Here is a 17862-nt window from a genome sequence, read left to right on the forward strand (position 1 = left end):
CGTGTTCCACTCCAGCTCCACTCTATCTAACTAGCTTTGTTTGAGGGCATGCCAAATTAGCCACTAGGCAGGTATTATGCAAATATGTTACTTGGTGACATCACCATGTTACAGAAGTAACGGCAGGACTTCAAGCAAGGTGTTTCAGGCAGTTCAGGATCAGTGTTTCTGTGGGGGAGAGTAACTCCTTTTGGAGTGGACTTTGGGCTTTGTAACTTTGGAGACCTTTTACGTGCACAAAAAAGTATATAACACACTAAAGGAAAGGGGAAAAGCATAATAGGTCCTCTTTAATGTATGAAAACGGGGAGTGACGAGGTCAGAGACTAGACACCAAATATTATATCATACTTCTAGTCGTTGCAACACAAATCCACTGCAGCCTTCTTAAACTGATGAGTAAAGCAGTGGCACAGACTGCTAACACTGCTTCATCTTTTTATCGTCTCTCCCTAATCTTATTTATTTTAATCTTAATGTAAGGAAACAGGGAGTGACAAGGTCAGAGAGACTAGACACCAAATATTATATCATACTCATACTTGTTGCAACACAAATCCACTGCAGTCTTTGCAATTTTCTTACTCAGTTTATAAACACTGCTTCTTCATCTTCTCTGTGCTGATCTTAATGTATGCAAACAGGGAGTGACAAGGTCAAAGCCTAGACGTCAAATATCAAGTCTGTACATTAACAAACTGAGTTGTCTGACTGAACTCAGCTTCACGTGCAACATGTTTTCAACATTTTGGACGTTTAAATAATAATCAGCCAAATCCATACATAAAGAAAACTAAATTGACAATTAATTTTTTTCCTTCAATTTCAGATAGGTTGTTCACATCTGGGTCGTAGTTAGGGGTGGGCGACATGGATACAATTTCATATCATACATACATGATGATTGTATTGACTATTATCTAATGCAAACCTGGTAGTTGCTGCAGCTGTTTTGGGATAATCCATCAAAGTAAATACCTGAAAAGACAAAGTACTTTAGATGCAAAAATATAAAATCCAATATTTCCATAAAACTGCTCATTGATTGACAACATTTTGTCATATCGCCCACCCCTAGTAGTAGTTACTACATCACATCACGGGAACGTTTGTGTGCATGACACAGTTGGGGAGAGATTGAAGGTGCACCTTCTGCACACAGTACCAAACCAGACTTGAGGGATGAGTCACACCTAATCCAGATCACAGGTCTTTGTGGGTTTACTGTAAACTTCCTTCCTGTCACCATATCACAAAAAATATCAGCAAACTATGGATCATCTAGTCTCACAGTTGAGCAGTCGAGACCTCAGAGGTCACTTCCTGCCAGAATACCATGCTAGTACAACCAGTCAGCCACGGGACGTCTGATATATTACACACAGCAACATGTCTGATAAACCGTGTTGCTTTACAGTACGGTTGTATACTGACTACAGTAAAAATGAGTGTGAGCTAGCATTCAGATTAACAGGAAGAGACTAAATCCAGATGTTTGTAATGATGAACAAAACAGCTCTCCCTGGAAATATCTGATCTGAGCAGATCTGTGACTGACTCAGAAAAAACAAAAACAAAACTGGAATACCAACAGTGCTCTCAGAGGAAAAATAAACCAGCAGCAATTAAAAACCTGAACTACAGCAATAATAGTGATAGTTTAATATAAAATTAAAAGTTAGTTGTAACTCCCCCCCCAGACATGGGGAATGTGGAAGACAAACAGATAAAACTAAAACAGCACAACATCTGCGGCCTGCTCCAGCAGCACAAGCACGCTGTTCATCCAAACAAGAGCTTGAATTTGATCGAGAAGGTAGGAAGAATAGAAATATCCCTTATTTTCCACAGCTGTTTCCACTTAACACACACACAGTAAACCAGTGGGAACCAGGGAAACCACTCACTGTTGTTTAATTTACAGATAACATCAAAAATCTTCCCATATGTGGGATTTCTGGGACAAAAACTTTAATATCATCCCTTAATGTGTGTCTGAAATATATCTTAAAATACACACATTTTAATGTTTATCACACACTGGTTTGTATGTGTTCAGTGGTCACTGCTGCGTCAAAGAAAGATCACTTTCAGGAGGATTTTTAGACATTAATAAAGACATTATGATTACATAGCTCGAGGATTTTTTTTCTTCATTGTTTGTAAGACAATTTCATAGCATATTTCCAAAATCATTCGATGTCATGCATTCCTGAATACCATAATGTGTGCATACATAATGTTTTTTGTTTTTTTTTATCATACTGATCTTTATCTTTACACAAGTTCTGGGCTATTGTTTCAATTTCCTGTGAACCCGATAGCCGCCACCACCCACGAACTGGTTATAAATATGAATCCATATTGTTTAAAACAAATTAAAATGATGAGCATGATACTGAAACCCAGTCAATCAATTCTAGCTATTTGCTGTCATTAAACCAGCAACCAGCTTGTACGCCTTCATGTCAGTGCAGCAACAGATGCTTTGCAACACACGTAAGAAAGACAGAAAAAAAAGAAGCTTTTTCTATACAATTAAATATTTCCAATCCGTTGATCGTCATTACAAGAGATACAAATGTAAAAAGAAATCAAAACTAAGAGGTGAAATGTTGTGAAGGATTTTAAAAGATTCGGCTACATCCATCCTGAAACACCTAACACACGCACATACCTACACACACCAACAATGTGGCTTTTTTCAGTTCAAACTAATGGACGCCAGAGCTGTGCGGTTGCCACCACTGACTTGTGCAATGATATGAAAATCAATACATGTGGTGAAACGGCGGCAGACGATGCCAGGCGGGCTCTCCTGCATCGCTGCAGCCGTGAAAAATGATACTGAGGACAAATGTTTCCCATTTGAATCGTGATTTTTTTTTTTTCTCTTCATGTCTTGCGTCAGAGAAGATGGACGGAGGTTAACGGACAAAGGAATTAATTATTTCACTGACGGCAAACGCAGCTCACCCCTATAGAATTAGCGTATTGCTTGTTTACCAACTGTTGGTCTAAATGTCTACAGAACCACTACAGGCCTATAAACCGTTTCCTTGTCTGGGTGCTGCGGTGCCGATCAGGGTGATGGCGATGATTACGACACCCTGTACGTGACAATCACCGTCCAACTCTCACTCAAACTGGTTTTTGTTTCTACTGAATCTACCAAATGTAAAGTTAGCAACAATAAGACAAAACAGTCACCTGAAATAACATTCACAGTGCTCTAATAAAAACAAAACAAAAAAACAGCCATGAAATGAAATGTTCTAAAACAAATAAAAAGAGTAAAAACCCATTGAAGCCCAACTTGCTATTTTCCTTCCCTTTTTTCTTTTTGTGACACTATTCCCCTTCAGCCACGTTTTGAGCCGTCCAAGCAGGGCGTCTTGTCTCGCTTGTACTTGTAGCCCGGTGCCAGGTGGTGGCGATGGAGAGCCTGTTATAGATGCTTCTCTTTGGTGACCCCGTTCTGCACGTGCTTCCTGCAAAGAGAGACAACAGGCGAGAGTCAGGGAACTGAGAGCGTAGGACGGGACGGGGAACGAGAGTATTAGCTTGTCAGGTGAGGTGATCAGCAGGTGTGAGGAATTAGCAGGCAGAGAGGATATCAGCAGTGGTCAAGGCCAGGCAGATAAGGAGTGCCACATAATCACATCTCCATCTGGTCGCAGGCTCTTTGATCCTATCTACCTGTGAGGGCCACTAGTTACACAAGCTCTGTGGGCTCTTTCTGCATCTACACCTGAACATCAGGAGAGGAGAAAGTGCCTACCTAAGTTATAAAATCTTTGGATAGCACAACAACACAACAGTTTAGACAGTGTCAGGTTTTTTTTTCTGTGATATATATGAATAGATATCGGCAGTTTCAGGGTCTTCAGAGTTTCAGTGGTCAAAGGCTACCCTGATAATCAGCAGCATATGATAGAGGTACACATGACAGTCAGCCAGGAGGCTAAAGGTGGCTCCTCAGATAAAGACAGATGAATCCATGAGTTCAGATAAAAGGCACAAACAGATATACTTTAGTTTTAGTCAAGTTAGCATTTTCTTGTTTAAAGCTCACTATTGCAATGTGCTGAGTACTTGTTTTCACATTAGTAGAGACCACCATTACATAACACAATGGTTTCTTTGGAAGTAGAAGCAAACAATTTGTAAATCTCAATATTATTCTACTCAATCACGTTTTATAGGGGAATAATTATTATTCCAAAAACTGCTAGGATGGCTTAAGAAAATACACTGTGTCCACTGGCTACAATAACTGACAACAAAATTGATAAAAAGCACCATTTTACCAGCTAAAACTGACTTTTTAGAACAGAAGAAGGTGGTAATTAATTGATTAAGAGGTATCAAACTCATGGAAGTGGCTTTGATAATCATCCACCAAAATGAACTCCACAAAAGTAACCAAACAAACAAGAGCAAAAATCCTTGTATGATACTAAAAAATTTCAGTCACAATGCAAAATACCAAAAACACTTTAAGCTGTACATCTGAAATCTGTTAATTTGCATGCCAAATAAATCCCCATTTGTCACAGACTGGCTCAGGGAATGTGACAAAAAGGAGTCCACTCAAGGTTATACTTAAAACTATTAAACTACAGTTAACACAAGCAAACAATGGAGTGTGTAGATCAGCAAAGTCAGTAATGAAAGCCATGCATGGATATGTTCTGTGAAGGTGTTAAAGGTGCAAAGCCAAAAGGCAACAATACAGTACAGGGTGGATATGGCTGTAGGAAATGAGAGACAGTGAGCTAATGGACCAGCTGTCATAGCCTGGAAGGCCCAGGTGAGAGTAATCAAGCTAACGACCAGCTAACGAGGTCAGCCAGGGCAGCCTCCAGGACAGCAGGAGAGGCGTCACACTACATTAATGCCATGATTCGACATAAAAGCTCCAACTTTTTTGTAGAATCGCGGGTTTTATGTAACTTATGTCAACTGAAACAAAACTGTGTCAATGTGGTCATACTATGAAGAGACCAGCCTCTCATTGTAAGCAAGAGTTCAATGTATTAAGCACATTTAAACAGTTGTAAGGACTGTGTTTATTATTTTTTAGATATACAGAGCCTACGCTGACAAGTTGAATTATCTTATCACAACATATTTATACTGAGAAATATTAATTAGCCCTGCTAGCAACTAATATTCCCATGAGCCTCAGCTGTACTTTTTGTTCAGTGCTAGTTAGCAAATGTTAGCATGCTATGTGTGCATATAAAATACATTTTAAAACGTGTTTATTTATGAAATATTCATAATCTATAGTGATAATTGGCAAATATTAGCATGCTAACACACTAAACTAAAATGGGGAACAAGGTAAATATTATTACTGCTAAACAATAGCATGTTAGCATTGTCATTGTGAGCATGTAAGCATACTGATGTTAGCATTTAGCTCAAAGCACCGCTGTGCCGAAGTATAGTCTCACAGAGCTGCTTGCACGGCTGTAGAACCATAGTTTTGTCATCTGGCTATGTGTGCATATAAAATAAACTTTAAAATATGTTTATTTATGAAATATTTATTTTGGTAAAGCCCAGTTCTATCTCGTAGCAATAGAACTTAACACTGGTGTTAAAAACGCAGCAACAGGCCTCACAAAATCAGTAATTTGACCTCGCAGAATGCGGGACTATACCTACAACCCCACTTTAAAAATCTGAAATAACCCCTTCAGTTATTTCCAAATTAAGCCGAGTGAACCTTGACCCAGCTAGTGCTAGTGTTCACAATTTTTATAACCTTATTTATTAGCTTCGATTAACTGACTTTATGCTTTTTGCAACGGCTGAGTGGGCATTTCCATTTGAAAAAAACGGAAAAGAAAGCAGATGTACCCGCCCTTTAATGACCTGTCTTAAAACTAATGATTTATTGATGTGGAAATTCTACAAATAGCACCTTAGACTGCTGGTTTGGTTTCAAACTCAACATTTACAGTGACAACCTGCCAGCAGTTGGCTGGTAGTATTTTTCCACCCTGAGCTGAGGTCTCTCAGTCAGATTAAATAAATGCCAGGGTCTGTTGGCGTTAGCTCACCCCTGGGCAGAGTTGTGATGTCCAGCATCATCCTTGTTGTTTTCTGCCCGAGGTTCTCTGAGCAGGCCGGCTGCCGCCTTGCTGCCGTCCTCGTCCTCGTACTCCCTGACGTCGTTCACCTCCTTCACCTTTAGCACCTTCACTACGAAAACAACAATGAACTGAACAGAACAGGGGAGGAAGCAGGACACACAGAGAGGTCAGATTGTGTTATTGTTGTGACAAAACAAACATTGACCATAAATGCTTTCTTGGTTTGAATTAATAAACCTGTGTGTCCTCACCAAGAACCAGTAGATGTTCATGAGCAGCAGCGCCAGGAGGAGAGTGTTGAAGAAGAAGTAGAAGGGGATGTTGGGGACAGACTGGAGACTGGACACACATGTGGCGTACAGCACTTTGAGAGGGAACCAGTAGAGACGGAACCAGAACCTGAGAGAACACAATAAAAACCAGACATAGAAACTCACATCTATTCATCTTCATGAGTGAATATGATGAAAATCTGTCAAGACTGGAGACCAAGGGCCAGTTGCATAAAAATAGACCTAGTCTTTGTCTTAGATACAATTTTATGTCAGACTTGATATAGACACTTAAATTTACATAAAGCTTCCCTATGAGTGAGTAATGTAAAACTGACTTAGATGGATAGCCTGTCGCTGTTATGGGTGAGAAAAGACACCTCATAGAAGAGGTGGATGACTTTCCAACCTCAAATTAAGTCAGTCTTAGTATTTATGCAACAGAGAGGTTTAATTAGACTAGTCTAACCTGACAATCTAAGACCGTGTGTGTTTCTTTGTGTTTGTTGAGCCTCACCAGGTGATGCTGAAGCTGACGGAGCCCATGTTGGACAGCACGTCATTGAGCAGGTGATAGCCTCCTCCTCTGGACTTCAGGTAGATGTTGAGCTTGGTGAACTCCAGCTGGATGTCGTTGATGTCGTGGAGGAACAACACAAGAATCCCTACGTTGTGGTATCTGAGGGACAGGGAACACACAGTACATTAGGTGAATATTAGGGTTGAGCGATTGAATGAATATATTGCCGATTGGCTGGGTACATTGCCAGTTGTTTTTTTTGGGTGATTTTTTGGGCGATATTTGTCATTCTATTTCGCTAATTTAATGGTCTGCCTCCGAAGAACAAGAGCTGCTCAGTGGGCAGAGAGAGAGAGACAGCGGGGGAGAGACAACCTGCAAAGCCAGCATATTTTCACATCTAACTCTGTGAAATAAGGTTGCGCAATGTGCGCACACACACACACAGACACATGCACGTGCACAAATATATCGGCAATAGGCCTTTTTCACGGAAGACATTTTGACATGTCACAGTAGGAAAAGCACAGGTGTAAATAATTAAATTAATGAAGGCTGAATTCCATTTAGCTGCTTGGATTTCAGGATCCAGGTATTGTGCATGCTGGCTCACTGTCACTCTCACTGGCACACTTGAATTGAACAGAGCCATCGTTAGTGTTATTAGTTACACCTGTGCTTTTTCCACTATGACAAGTCAAAATGTCTGCTATGACAAAGTCTAGTGTACATTTCATCTTATTTCTAATACAAGTCCTATACAAGCAGGCATCTGTCAGTTTTGTGCACTGTTAAGAATCAAATCAGCAACCTTCCTTAAGCATGTATAGTAAAGCTGTAAACAGGATATTGTCAGTCAATTAAGACTGCAAAAGAAAGATAAAATGTGATGTAGTGTATTTTAAGCATTTATTAATTAATTTTCTTTCAGTTGCTCTGCTTTTATTTCATTTTTATTTAATTACAAAAAGGAAACTCTATCCCATCTCCCCTTTTCTGCAAAATCACTTAAAGCCTCTGAACAGCCACACTTGTGTTTTCAGTTAATCTGGCTGATTAGACCTCTTAGACCTCTTCGGACTGCGTGGGTGTGTACAGACTAACTGAGTGACGTCTTCCTGAGTCTCCTGTTAGCTACTTGAACCTGGTAGGACGGGACGAGTTACACCTTTATTGGCAGATGAAGATTTGTGACAGAATAAATTCCCATCAAAGCTCCGGCCCACCTTCAACCTGAGCAGAGGTCTAATCAACCACAATAACTGAAAACACCTGTGTGGGTGTTCAGAGGCTTTAATTTGCAGACAGAAAGCTGAGAGCATTATGTGCATACACTGTTCTGTATTATATTAGTGTTTCAATGCTAATGTTTGGGTGGTCCAACCTGAAATATTTAAAGCAAACGAACCAAGTAATTTTTAATTTTTTATTTATTGTGGTCGCTGATAGTGTGTTAATGACCACAATGACTACAATGACCAAAGTTTAATTCATCACATATATGACTCTGTGCTCCATCATGCGGCTTGATGTGGTATTATGACATAAACTGAATGGTAGGACATTTTATGCTCATCCAAAACCTGTAATGGTCAAAAATAGACAAACACATTAAATTAGTCAGAAGTACCTGAAGGCGTAGGAGAAGCTAATGAGTGCAAGCGTGATGATGTGGTGCACCACCATGACAGCGGAGTCCTTCCTCCACGCGTCCATGTAGACTGTAGCATAGATGGAGTGTCCGTAGAAGCTGCCCTGGATCAGGTAGGCTATGGCGATGTCCGCAGGCACTGACATACCGCTCTGCCAGTCTGGAGACACAGGAACGAGAGGTTACCGACTGATACTGTACATACATTAAGGATGTCAGCTTTTACTGCAAAATTAATCATTAACTGTCAAATGATGACATTTATTTGTACTGTTTGCCTTTGACCTCAGAAATAAACAGACAGATATGTGTGTTTATTATTTATATACATTTTATTCAATATGTTTTTTTGGGGGGGGTTTTACATGTTTTTTTTAATTTTCAAATCATTTTTCTTTATTATTTCAATCATTACTTTGAATGCATCTTATATTTTTATATTTTCATTTACTCATTATTATTATTGTTATTATTATTATCATTATTATGTAGTTAAAGTATATTTGATACAAGGATAGGTTCATTATCAATAATATATCATTACCACATTTTTTTTCTGTAATTATTAATTTCTTATTTTATTTTATTTTTCTGGTTTCAAGCCCCCAGGAAGAGCGCCAGGGTTTGAAGCAAATTTTCGTAGTCACCAAACAGCAGTACAACAACTTCCGTGTCCGTCACGTGATGCCATTTGGCCAAAAAAAGACTTTTCCCCATAGACTTACATTGGGAAAGAGACGGCTGTAAATCAGCGGAATTTTTTTTATGAGGTAAATCAACTTCTCAGTACTAACACTTGAATAGCCCTTATTTAAATCATTAGTTCCTAAAAATGCACTAATAGCTCAATCCAGAGGTATTTTCCTTCCTCTGTTCATGTGAATGAGCCCCAGACCGAGGCAGGACAGCGGACCGTGATTACAATGACCTGGCAGCTGACACCAGTACTGTATATCGGTGAGCGTTCACTTGTTTTTACATGCTATGTGATGCTATGCTATGCTATTTCATCAACTCTCCTATAAAACTTGATATATGAAATATGTGGATGAGTCTGCCATACCGTTTTACTTTATGTTGTAGCCAGAATAAATGTGATAACATTCTGTCTATATGTGGCACTACAGCAACATTATGCATTTCAATAGCCATAAGTCAGTGACCTCACATGTCATCCATACAACACAACAGTCCTTGTAAAAATGATGGCTGCCATCAGCCAGTCACCATAATTTGCTATCAATATATGCATTTTGATACAGATTAGAAATTAAACATTTTGTATTATTAAAATACATGTAGAGAGTTATGCAGCCTTTGGCAGAGATGTGTGCACTCTCTGTGAGCTTTCTTGTACGTATTATAATTGTATTATCTTTCTTCTTGTTATTTCTAGTTGATGTTTTCAGACTGTTGGCTCACACAGTAAAACAGAAAGAGGTGATTGTATCACAACTGTCATAGAGATGGAAACCGTTATTGCCAACAGATGTATTTACTTCAGACTCACTGCTTCTCAGTGCAAGTCATGAGGAGGAGGAACTTCTCTGTCAAGTGTTAAAACGTCTCACAAAACTCTCAAACAATGTGAGTTAAAACCAGGATATTTTGATACAAAGTTAAGCGTAGTTCAGCAATTTCTAACACATTTCAGATTACAAATGACTGTGGAGGCTGGAGAAAAAAATTACATTTTTAAATGGTTAATCATATAATTTTGAAGGTGAAAACATTTGCATCAAACTTATGCAAAATGTGCCAATTATTCTATTTCAATTTTTTTTTTTAAATATTCCATTTAACAATTAATTTGTCTCCACTAGGTTTGTCCAAACTTTAATAAAAAATGTTTATCTTTAATTTAAAGACATAGAAGTGATCTGCCACACTATAAAGGACTGACGCACAGAGAAGATATAAAGGATTCATCTTGTGGGATCATTGTTATATACACACATATAACCATTTGGACATTGGCCATTTGGGGCGGGGTACCAGATGTGAAGGGTCAGCTGGGGTAGTTAGTATGTGAAGGAGGCTGGAGGGATCAGGTTTAACCTCGGGGGAATTAAAAAGGGTTTCTAAAGTACCCCAGGAGAAACAGGCCAAATGTACGTTAAGGCTGCTCGGCGAGCTCATGTCTCTGAAACCTATCAGATGTTGGACGGAAACTTTCTCCTCCGATGTTTGAGTAAGGTTTGTCTCTGGTGGGATGGGGTTACGTTCGGGCCGTGTGTAATGTTTATTGATTGGACCTTCCGTCATTAAACATTGAGGAGAAGGCTGCTAGATGGATCACAACAGAAGAGCTGCCAAGAGGAGGCATGGGAACTGGAGACTTCTATTTTCTCTCCTGGAGACTGAAGCTTTTTTTTCCCCCCCTCTTTTCTCTTCAGACCCCTCCTCGCTTCTGTGCTACTTTGATTTCTCCTAATTCTCCAAATAAATTCTTCTCTTTTTAGCTCTCTCTCTCTCTCTCTCTCTCTCTCGCTCTCTTTCCCTAACAGTCCAGCCACATTACAGTACTCTGCTGCTTCTGTACACATCTCAGGCTGACAGCTATTAGAGGTGATGTAGCTATTAAAGATGAACCTGGCACTGTCAACCAGCCTTTGCTCGCTCCACTCACAGTGATGGAGTTCGACCGGAGCCCTGACACCTCCATGTCTGATGGAGGAGGCAGAGAGACCATAAAAGACGTCACATCCATCCTCCATTAGCAGTGCAGATAGTCATCCATTAGGTACAATTATGTAGATAATAAGTGCAAAACGTAATGTATTCTATCAGAAAACTTTGCTCTATTTTGAATTATTGTAATTTAATTTATGTCCTGTTGACTGCTATAAAAATAATTTTGGGGGGGTTTTGTATCAATAACAGCTGATGACTGATGATTGGATAACAGGTAAGAGTGATTAATTAAAGGCTCAGAATATGCATGAACCACCAGGCTGTATATCCAGTATGCACTGCTATAAATATCTCTCTATTTGAATACTCAGTGGCATTTTACCCCCACAGAGTCTCTATAGGATTAAGACGTGCTGCTTGCTGTTTCATTAGATTAAAACAACTTCAGCTCTTTGAAAGGTTAGGAAAGAAAATGGCTACAATACTATTAAACTGCTTTTTTTCTGAGGTCAGTATTCATCTAATATGGACTAGCTTCAAACACTGACAAGGAATTTCAATTCAACATATTAAATACTGACAGATTTTTTAAACTAGGACTGGGCGATATGGCCAAAATCTTCTATCCCGATATAGGTCATTTCATATCTCGATAACGATATATATCACAATATATCAGGTTTTCTGCTATTTCAATAAATAAAGCCTATTTTTGTATATTCCTGGGTGAATTAAATTAGGGCTTTTCAGTGTTGATTAATCTGTCGATTATTTTCTCGATTAATCGATTAGTTGTTTGGTCTATAAAATGTCAGAAAATGGTGAAAAATGTTGATCAGTGTTTCCCAAAGCCCAAGATGACGTCCTCTAATGTCTTGTTTTGTCCACAACTCAAAGATATTCAGTTTACTGTCATAGAGGAGTAAAGAAACCAGGAAATATTCACATTTAAGAAGCTGTAATCAGAGAACTCAGACTTTTGTTCTTTAAAAAATTACTCTAATCGATGAATCGATTATCAAAATAGTTGCCGATTAATTTAATAGTTGACAACTAAATGATTAATCGATTTATTGTTGCAGCTCTAAGGTTAATACTTAACAAATGAAAAGTACTGAGTATTTTCTCATGTAATTAAGAACTTAAGTGCAAAATGATCAGATTTTCGAGATATTTGAGTTAGTGTGTGCTTACTGTGTCATTAATTTAGACGACCTGTATCACAATATCTCAATATATGATTTCATCACGATACAAATCCATTGAAAGACAATAAATTATCATATTGAATTATTGCAGAGCCCTTTTCTTTTGAACGTGATGAGGAGTCAGTCATTTAATTAGCAGATCCCAGAGAGGACTAGTGCACAAACTGCTAAATAAACAACCTTTACATGATGTTATCCGTTCACACTGTTGTTGTGTATCTTACTGTAGAAGACAGAGGGCGGGTCATGGAAAAAGGTGTAGGAGGTGAAGAAGAGCAGGTAGGTGCTGTATGACCACGACATGGTGTAGAAGACCAGCTTCCACGCGCTCTCCGGCATCTTGGCAGCATCTTTGGGCAGCAGCCTGCACCACTGTGCTAGAGGCTGCAGGGACAGAGCACAGAGGAGAACCACAGTCAGACGGAGAGGAGGAAGTCACACTCTGAATTAATTTAGCTGCTTCTTTTGGCATGTGAACTGCTGGGAGGTCCTTTAGACACAATAACAAGTCATTAATTTAGACGGTGTTCTTTTACAGAATAGTGAAATTCAATACAAGTCTCTCAACGGCAAACAATCCACTACATGGATTCTTTTCATTGTTGTGGCTTCTGAGCTGAAATCATTTGGTCTCTTTGTTTTTTTTTTCAAAGATTTGTTCCATGATGTAAAGGCTGAGAGAGAAAAAAAACACTGTCTCTTTGCAAAGACTCAAATATTTTGGCCAGTTGGACCACAGATGTTTTTCCGAGGAATTGTAATTGTTGCAACAACCTTGGGCACATTTTTCTGAACTAATAAACTTTCTGGCTGCAGAAAACAAACGGGTCTAAAAGGAAGTAAGAATGAAGACATTGAAAGGATAGTGTGTACATTGTGTTTTTATAATAAACAGTTGAACTACCAAACATGCATCACATGAACAGCATGCTTGTATCACTGTGCACAAAGTTCAAACCAATGGTATATTTTTGAAATGGAGAAGCTCGTCGATGGTTTTGAGAATGCCAACATCCTCTACACAAGTGGTTCCTAGCCTTTTTCCTTAAAGGGCCCCTTTTCTATCATTGAGTAAACTGATGACTCCTGACTAAATGATATATTTATGGATATTTCATATTATATTCAATGCATAACAATAATAGTACAGAACAACTGATAAACTGTACAATTAACCTAAATAGTGAATGATTGAGTGAATGAGTGAATGAGATTTGAGCAGATTATTTCCTGTGAATATTGCATCAGATGAGTTTTCTTGTCATTTTTAGGGACTTTTAACACAAATCTCTGTCTGTATTGTGTATTTTTTTTTTAATTTTTAACAATCATTCATACTTAACAGGCTTCTTTTTTGACAAATTCAGTGTTTTCTCTTTGGTTGTTTTCACTGCGTATGTTTCTAATGCAGGATGAGGCTGTTTAACAGAGAGGGAAGGCTCTGTGAATATAACTTGTGTTCAGGTCTTCAGCGTGTCCTTATCCTGTGAGATTTGTTTTTAGTTTATATTTCAACTTTAAAAAATAACAATTTAATTTAGTTTTCTTCACAGTAATTAATGAAATGCTGAGGTATAGGCAAACTGTATATTTAAAAAAAAAAAGTTGCCTAAGACCTTTAAAATCAAGAAGGCCTTGCGACCAACCATGAAGCTTTGGCGACTCCTAATGGGGGTCGGGACCCCCAGGTTGGGAACCAGTGCTCTGTACGTTCAATAATAAACACATGATTTTTTTTTATTCATTTATTAGAAAGTGTAAGATGACCCTATTAAGATGTAAGATGACTACTGGCGTGTTGCTAGACAGTGTCAGGATGTTGTTTAGATGCTATACAGATAAGATACAGCACATGTCGTTTTCACATATGCATATAACTCAAATAACATGTACACATGCACTCTCTTCCTCTCTGTATGTCGTTCTCTTCTTGACACATTACCAGTAAACTACAGTACAATACAACCACGGGACTGTCTGCCCACAGACACATGTCTTTTACGAGTCGGCTTATGGTTTACTATGCAAGTAGAAATAGAGGAAGTCAGAGAGAAGGCTCCTGACTTCCTGATGCAGCCTGATAACACGATGGCCCCACCTACTCGCTAGTTGGGGCCGTGTTATCTTCCCCCATCACCTCCCTAATCTCGCTGACCCCTCACTCCCACCTTCTATCTCCATTGTGGCCGCAGAAACTCTGAATCATAACCACTGAGTTACAAAGACGTGCAGAATGACAGGTAAGCAGTAAGAAAGGCAGGTGTTCAGTGCGTCTTTGCGGTGCCAAGTAAGGAAACTAAATCCAGCCCATACACACACGCATGCACCACTTTGGTAGGCAATGAAATGGTGTAATAGGAGGCGGGAAAGTGAAAGTTGCCGGTGTCAGTGATACAGTACATCTCGGTCACTTGTTACCAAGCAGCAAGTCTACAGGATATGATACGACAGGGCTCAGTGACCGACTACATGACAAATTCATGGAGGAGAGTCGCGTGTGTTCTCAGAAAGTCACAGAAACCAAAAACTCTTTATGTCTGATACTTTTCCTGTCCATGTGACAAAAAACACGACACCAGTACAGTCTTTTATCTCTTGTTTATCATCTCACTTTCATTCTTTTCCTCTTTCTTTCCCTCTGCCTCATTCTTATGTCTCTTTCTCTGCTGTTTTCTGGATTTGATGGAGTCCCTGCGTGACACACAAGAGAGTCAAAAGAAGACGGGGAAGGAAGCTGACAGGGCAACACTGATGTGAGATCGAATGTAATGGCAACAGACTTTGTGGTCCTCAAGCCGTGACACATGAAGAAGAAGATAGGCAGATACAAGGGGGCACATGATCCCACCCGGGGCTGCTGATTGGTTGAGACTGCGGTGACATGTGGTGTGTGTGTTCGGTAAGTCATGACCGCAGCTCAGGACACTCACCACATTCTTTTAAGTCCCTCAGTACATCTGTATCAGTCCCTCGTCCTCTCCCCCGTCCTCTTCCCAGCTCTCTCGCTCTTTGTCTCTCCACCCCTGTGTCTCCCCCCTGCCTGCGACATTTATTTATAGAAGCCAGCTGTCAGCACACAGCATAACCCTCCCCTCCACCCCGTCTTCCACCACATCACCCCTCCGATACACAAAAACATAATCCTACGCACTCTCAACACAGGCTGAACACACTGGTGGCTGACACAGGTTACTGCAGACACCAACTCATACCTCACTTGTTAGTCACTGTTACAGTTTCTGCTGTCTCACTGCTCGTGCATCTCTTACTAATGCCTTTATATCCACATCTGTTCCGTTACATTTCCTGTGTCATCGTTTGTGGCTACGCTTACACTGCGAGTAGTGACACAGTTTTCTTATGAAAGAGTGTCAGCCGCATTTTACAACCAAAGTGGTGGTGTGGAATATTCAGGCAGGTAGTAACAGATTATGTGGTTGTACTGAAACTGCATGAGACAACTTGAAGTTGAATGTTTGTAAAGTATGTCATTTTCTTTGAGTGGTATAAGGAAATTCAAAGGGAACCTGTTCAGACAACATTAGCACTGTATAAACTAGAACTGCCGCCTCGCAGTTGTATTCCTCCACCAACCAGTCAAGTTGCAGTTTACATCAATGTCTGCCCAAAATGTCATCACTCCATCATTTCATCCTATTAGACATTTGTGTGAAATTGTCATAATTAGGATATGAATCTTTGAGTTATGGCCAAAAAACACAGTGACCTTCACCTTTGACCTTTGACAACCAAAATCGAATCAGGCCATCCTTAAATCCAAGTGGACGTTTATGCGTAATTTGAAGAAATCATTCAAGACGTTCCTCTTATATGACAAGAATGGGACAGACATAAGGTCACGGTGATCTTGACCCTTGACCTTTGACCACCAAAATCTAATCAGTTCATCCTTGAGTCTAAGTGGATACATAACACAGGTTACATAACGCTCCAAACGTGCGTTAAATTTTGGCGAGGAAAAGCTGGCATGGCCATTTTCAAAGGGGTCCCTTGACCTCTGACCTCAAGATATGTGAATGAAAATGGGTACTATGGGTACCCACGAGTCTCCTCTTTACAGACATGCCCACTTTATGATAATCACATGCAGTTTGGGGCAAGTCATAGTCAAGTCAGCACACTGACACACTGACAGCTGTTGTTGCCTGTTGGGCTTGAGTTTGCCATGTTATGGTTTGAGCATATTTTTATGCTAAATGCAGTACCTGTGAGGGTTTCTGGACAATATTTGTCATTGTTTTGTGTTGTTAATTGATTTCCAATAATAAATATATACATACATTTGCATAAAGCAAGCATATATGCCCATTCCCATGTTGATAAGAGTATTAAATACTTGACAAATCTCCCTTTGAGGTACATTTTGAACAAATAAAAATGTGTGATTAATTTGTGATTAATCTCTATTAACTATGGACAATCATGCGATTAATCGCGATTACGTATTTTTAGCAATTGACAGCCCCAAAGACAATATAACAATAACTGTCGTGAAAACTTTGCAGAGTTGTCAGATCTTTCCTCACAGTAACATAAACCGCTCTTTCGGTGTCTGATAGGCTTTCAAACTCATGGATCTGTTACTCAAACTGGATTCCCTGGATCACGTTTCCTCTTCTAATCTGTACCTGCAGCGACGCGCCCTCACCGAAGAAGCCCCATGCATTTTTTAATGCAGTGCTGTTTCTAGATTATCACCCAGCGTGACTATAGAGCAAGAATTTTCATGATTACATCCAGTTTCAATGTTTAAACACCTGTTTTTAAGAGTAAATAAACCCCAAACCTAAATATGTACACAAAGCCTGTTACTGCGGGTAAAGAGCAGGGCAGTGGTATGACCCGGCACCAGCTGGTAGCAGGTTTGTCTTTGAGGTTCGGTTACAGTTACATTTGTTAGGGGAAATGTTGTCTTTTTATTTCCTGACTAGTTTTGGACAGATGCACTCTCTGGTCTCGGCCTTTAAGCAACCAAAACCACACAGCAGGGGCAAAATCTTTGTTTCAAATGCAGATTCAGAGAGATTATATAACAGCTTGCCAATGACTCCATTATTGTCTCTCTGTGCCAGCCAGCCCACCATCACACTGGGTCCTATCCACCCACTCTATCCATCTACCCTTTAGTTTTCTATGCCAGCCTACAAAGTGGGGGTATAGTGGGTCAAGGACACTGAGATAATCCACTCGTCCTCTGTCGGATAAATGACAGGGCCTTGAATTACACTCAGCTGGGACCTGCGACCATTCAACAGCTTCTCCTCTCTTCTTCTCTTTCTCTCTCTCTCTCTGACAGACAGACTACGGCTGAACTCGTTCTTTTGCTGAAGAGAAGCATCTTTAAAACAGAAGGCGGAAAGGAAACGGAAGAGAAATAGAGAGTGTGTATGACAGGAAGAGTCGGTGTGAAGAGACTTGACGACAAATAATTGGTTCCCTTAGCAACCAC

The 17862-nt window shown here is 39.7% G+C and overlaps 1 protein-coding gene across 3 annotated transcripts in view; it reads right to left on the reverse strand.

Annotated features, from left to right (window-relative positions):
* Positions 1–598: 598 nt before the first annotated feature.
* Positions 599–17862, reverse strand: part of cers1 (ceramide synthase 1) — a 36735-nt gene continuing 19471 nt past the window's right edge. For 2 of the 3 annotated variants that reach the window (XM_037769689.1, XM_037769690.1), the window contains 6 exons: positions 12617–12776; positions 8530–8710; positions 6897–7058; positions 6359–6506; positions 6075–6235; positions 599–3491 (listed from right to left, as the gene is read on the reverse strand). In XM_037769689.1, coding sequence (XP_037625617.1) covers positions 3449–3491; positions 6075–6235; positions 6359–6506; positions 6897–7058; positions 8530–8710; positions 12617–12776 — 855 coding nt within the window. In that variant the 3' untranslated portion in view covers positions 599–3448. Of the gene's footprint in view, positions 3492–6074; positions 6236–6358; positions 6507–6896; positions 7059–8529; positions 8711–12616; positions 12777–15003; positions 15084–17862 lie in introns of all 3 variants that reach the window. The other variant, XM_037769691.1, reaches the window with a different exon arrangement.

The sequence above is a fragment of the Sebastes umbrosus genome, chromosome 5 (genome assembly GCF_015220745.1).
Source record: "Sebastes umbrosus isolate fSebUmb1 chromosome 5, fSebUmb1.pri, whole genome shotgun sequence".
NCBI classification, from domain to species: domain Eukaryota; kingdom Metazoa; phylum Chordata; class Actinopteri; order Perciformes; family Sebastidae; genus Sebastes; species Sebastes umbrosus.